At 41.9% G+C, this 4,541-nt stretch overlaps 1 protein-coding gene across 1 annotated transcript; it reads left to right on the forward strand.

Annotated features, from left to right (window-relative positions):
- The first annotated feature begins 1,565 nt into the window (after positions 1 to 1,565).
- On the forward strand, positions 1,566 to 4,178 carry LOC147977110 (uncharacterized). The gene is made up of 5 exons (XM_087521065.1): positions 1,566 to 1,577; positions 1,789 to 1,927; positions 2,051 to 2,296; positions 2,378 to 2,646; positions 4,143 to 4,178. Exons 1-5 carry the CDS (start codon positions 1,566 to 1,568, stop codon positions 4,176 to 4,178), a joined length of 702 nt encoding a protein of 233 aa, XP_087377191.1.
- The last annotated feature ends 363 nt before the right edge of the window (positions 4,179 to 4,541 follow it).

Below are 4,541 nucleotides of genomic sequence, written 5' to 3' on the forward strand. Positions count from 1 at the left end.
GCTCGGACGCCCTCGAGCCATCCCTTCGACGCCCGCCGATTTCCTCCGCCTCGGCCACCATCGCCACCGCTCGACGCCGAATTCGCGCCGCCTCGACTAGCTCCGGCTACCCCGAGTCGCCCTCGACCTCCCTAGTGAGCACCCGAGCCGCTTCCCCCTCTTCCCCCTCTTGATTTCCTTCTGATGTGTTCTAGGGTTGGGGGTTGGAGAATTTTGGACAAGGAAAGGGGGTTGGAGAATTAAGTAGCTAGGGTTGGGGGTTTGCAAGAGAAGAATCTTCAGGCTTACTCACTGTTCAATTTGTTGCTGTGAGTTTGAATTTGTTGTTCTCGGTACAGTAGTTTACACTGGTTGTCAAGCTGTAGAGGAACTATAGTGCCAATACTGAAAATGTTCAGTGTTCCAATATTGTAGAGAAACTATAGTGCCTGTTGTTCAGTTATGACTCCTTCACTGAAACTGTAGTGTTTGCTAAAACTGAGATGTAAACTAAAGGAGTTTGTGATTTGCAGAAGTTGTAGCATACTCCAACAAGTGATAAATGCACTCAAAAGTTCACTAAGAAAATGCAGATGCTTCTCACTTGTTACTGATAGTTTTCTGGAGTGATAAATGCATGCAAAAGAAGTTCAGTTAACTGTTACTGTTGCTGTATGAATTCCAGCCAGGTCAATTTGCTGTCAATTGCTTTGTAATACTCAACTAGGTTTATGCGAAATGAAGATCAACCATGTTTATGTAATAGATCAAATTGCAACAGATTATTTGCAGTAGATCAAACTACAGTAGATTACTCAATACTCTTGCCATTTGTTGATAGGTTATAAATATTGACCATAAATAAGAATGAATATTGACCATTTGTTGCTGCTAGCACATGTTGAAGTGTACCTGATGATGCTTCTGTAGAAAATTCAGTCTTCCTCCTCAGGCATGTGTTGTGTGACCTGACAAAATATAAATGTGTTGTGTGCCATGTGTTGGTAATTCAGTAAAGTCAAACAAGCACTGGATTTAGGCATGTTGCTTGCTGAACTTGTAGCAGCAACAACAACTATGGATGAATGATGAACAGGTTATAGTGGTCAGATTAGTTCAGCAACAACAACTATTTTCAGTTTGTCTTATGGGTCATTTATAGTGGTTAGATTAGTTCTGCATTTATAGAGATAAATACTAGTAAGTCAATGGCACCAGAATTTGATCATGCCTCTTTTGAGAAGTATGTCTATTGATTCAAAATTGACATGGCAAAAATATGTTTCAGAAAATGACATGGACTAAAATGTTCTATAGATCATGATCCATAGACAAAAAATGCCATGATCCATACAGTATAAATTCCATGATGCATAGGCTATATTTGCCATGGGAGATGGCAATTTTGTTGGATCATGATCGAGAGATTAAAAAATGCATAGACTATAATTTCCTGGCATGATCCATAGAATAAAAATGTAGAATGAAAAATGCCATGATCCATACACTACAATTTTCATGATGCATAGACTATAATTTTCTATTCTTTCTGTGTTTGTACAGACTTGCTAGACCGTTGTGTCGTGATGAATTTGCAGGTACCCCGAGAGGCCCTTGAGTTTGCCGGAATGTCGATTAACTTCCGTTCTGGCAAATTCGGGTACTCCATATGTCCTATTTTTAGCAAATGTCATGCTGAAATTTTCCATGAATTTTAGCATGACTTTGCTAAAAATAGGACATATGGGGTGCTTGCGACCAATGTTGATTATCTTCTGCTCAAAATTTATGCTGCTATAATGTTGTAAGGGTACTAATTGGTCTTTTCTGCTGCTTATCAGAGATGGGGGGAAGCAGCCACCGCCGCTCTGCCTCACCGGAGTACGAGTTGGATGCTTTCGAGTTCTTCACTATCATACTTTCTTCTTCAGTATCAGCCACGAGGCAGGTATATAAAACGAGAGACCTCCCCTTCACCCATCTCATTATGATAACTCTATTGTTTGCTACATCACTCCTTGTCCCAAATTGCAGAGGCTGCCTGACGCTTTTATGAAGATGCTGGGTGAAGATCCGCCAGATAATGTGAAGCTCCGACAGGCCGGCAGCGGGGTTCGCAGGCTGTGGGACGTGGAGTTGGTGATCGAGGAGGGCCACATGTACCTGTGCCGTGGCTGGGAGAAGTTCTACAGTGCCTATGACCTGCGGACCGGGTACTTTCTTCTCTTGAGGTACGACGATGACGCCACAATGCTCATCGTGAAGGTTTTCAACACGACTATGTGTCGCATGCGCTACACTGAAGACAAAGATGTCAGTGCGTTCTGCCTCTTCTTATTCCTCTACATTTGGCTTTGTCTCACATCGATTGTTAATGGTCATTGTTGCATTTGGACAGGCAATGGGAGCAGTAGCAGCGACACTGGCTACAGCCAAAGCAGCAGCGATTATGGCTGTAGCAAAAGCAACAGCGATTCTGGCCTTAGCGAAAGCAGCAGCGATTCTGGCAGCAGCGAAGACAACAAGAAGGATGATCCAGACTGGAGTGGGGGAGAAGAGGAGCAGAGTGGGGATGAGGAGCTGCAGGATGACGATGGGCATCAGGCTGAGGATGACCTAGCGCTGGTGGTGGCTGACCAAGGGCAAGAGATGGTGGTGGCTGACCAGGTGCAAGAGATGGTGGTGGCTGACCATGGGCAAGAGATGGTGGTGGCTGACCATGGGCAAGAGATGGTGGTGGCTGAGGGTGGCCTCGCGATGGTGGTGGTGCCTGACAATTACCACGCACCGGTGGTGGCGCCGGCGATCCCACAGCTGGGCGACATGACCACGCCAATTGTGGTAGAAGACTACATCCCACAGCTGCCTCCACCGCCTCGCCGCTCTTAGCGCATCAGGCTGAGGAAGGAGAAGGAGAAGAACAATGAGAACTGAACTATGTCAGGTATATCAGATCTCCAAAATGATATATATATATATATATATACTTAGTTACCTATTTATCTCTAATATGCTTAGTTTCCTATAGGTTAGCTCCAAAATTACTTATGTTAGCACAAAATGATCAAGTTTACATAATAAGCTTATAGTCTTCTTCTTATTGTTCTTCTTATGCAAAATGACATATGTTAGCTTCATTTTACCTAAGTTGGCTCTAATATGCTAACTTAGAGCTTATATGCTTAGTTTCCTATAGGTTAGCTCCAAAATTACTTATGTTAGCACAAAATGATCAAGTTTACATAATAAGCTTATAGTCTTCTTCTTATTCTTCTTCTTATCCAAAATGACATAGGTTAGCTTCATTTTACCTAAGTTGGCTCTAATATGCTAACTTAGAGCTTATATGCTTAGTTTCCTATAGGTTAGCTCCAAAATTACTTATGTTAGCACAAAATGATCAAGTTTACATAATAAGCTTATAGTCTTCTTCTTATTCTTCTTATTCTTCTTCTTATTCTTCTTCTAGTCTTCTTCTTCTTCTTCTTCTTCTTCTCTTCTTCTTCTTCTTCTTCTTCTTCTTCTTCTAACTTCTTGTTTATCATTTTGCAGATTTGATCTAATTCACGGAAGCTTGCATGGATGGAGTGCTTCTTTTCCATTTGTGTTTTTATTTTGTATCAATGTGAAACTTTTGTGAATTGATGGATAACGGTGTTGAATGAACATTGTGAAACTTCTGTAATATGTAACGATGGAACTATGTGTTGGCTATGTATGTATATATGATGAAACTTGTGTGTTGGATATGATCTGGTGGACGCAGGTAACATCGTTACATATGGCCCCCTGTATGTAAGCTAAGCAGATCTGTGTTGTATATTATCTCTAATATTTTTTAACCTATGAAAATATCAGAAATGAAAAAAAATATCCCTAATATTCATACTAGTGGCGCACCACACAAGACACTAATGGCGCACTGTGATAATCACACTAATGGCGCATCACCCAACATTGCGCCATTAGTATGCCAAAGCACATGGTTAAATATGGCCCCCTGGGAGGCATACTAATGGCGCATGGTGTTCTATACTAATGGCGCACTGCTTGGTGCGCGCCATTAGTAGGCAAAACTGGTGCGCCATTAGTAGGCCTTTTCCTAGTAGTGTTGGTGCCACTCTAATACCTGTGAGTGAAGATGACTGTGAACTGGATTTCAGGAGGCACGAAAGGCCCTCTGCTACAATCAAAAATAGGTAAGGTGAGATAGGATCTCCCTGCCGAACTCCTCTTGATTGGTAAAAACGCTCAAGTCTTTCTCCATTGAAGAAAACTTAAAATGAGACTGAAGAAACCATCGCCATAACTGTGTCAATCCAACTTGCTGCAAACCCCAACTTCTCCATCATGTCCCTCAAATAAGCCCACTCCAGCCTAACATAGGTTTTCATCATATCTAGCTTCAGAGCACAGTAGCTATTATTTCTTGACCTTCTTTTCTTCATAAAATGTAAGCATTCACAAGCACATATTATATAGTCTGTGATCATCGTACCTGGTACAAACGCACATTGCTCCACTGAAATAATATCTGGTAATACAAGCTTTAGTCTATTGGC

This window comes from Triticum urartu, chromosome 4A (assembly GCF_056163025.1).
Source record: "Triticum urartu cultivar PI428250 chromosome 4A, HENAU_Tu73, whole genome shotgun sequence".
Taxonomy (NCBI): domain Eukaryota; kingdom Viridiplantae; phylum Streptophyta; class Magnoliopsida; order Poales; family Poaceae; genus Triticum; species Triticum urartu.

Bases quoted from the DNA above. Each gene is read 5' to 3' on its own strand.
- LOC147977110 (XM_087521065.1), top strand. The intron at 2,297-2,377 runs GTGCGTTCTGCC...GCATTTGGACAG, and splicing joins CACTGAAGACAAAGATGTCA to GCAATGGGAGCAGTAGCAGC. The intron at 2,647-4,142 runs GTGCAAGAGATG...ACTGGATTTCAG, and splicing joins AGATGGTGGTGGCTGACCAG to GAGGCACGAAAGGCCCTCTG.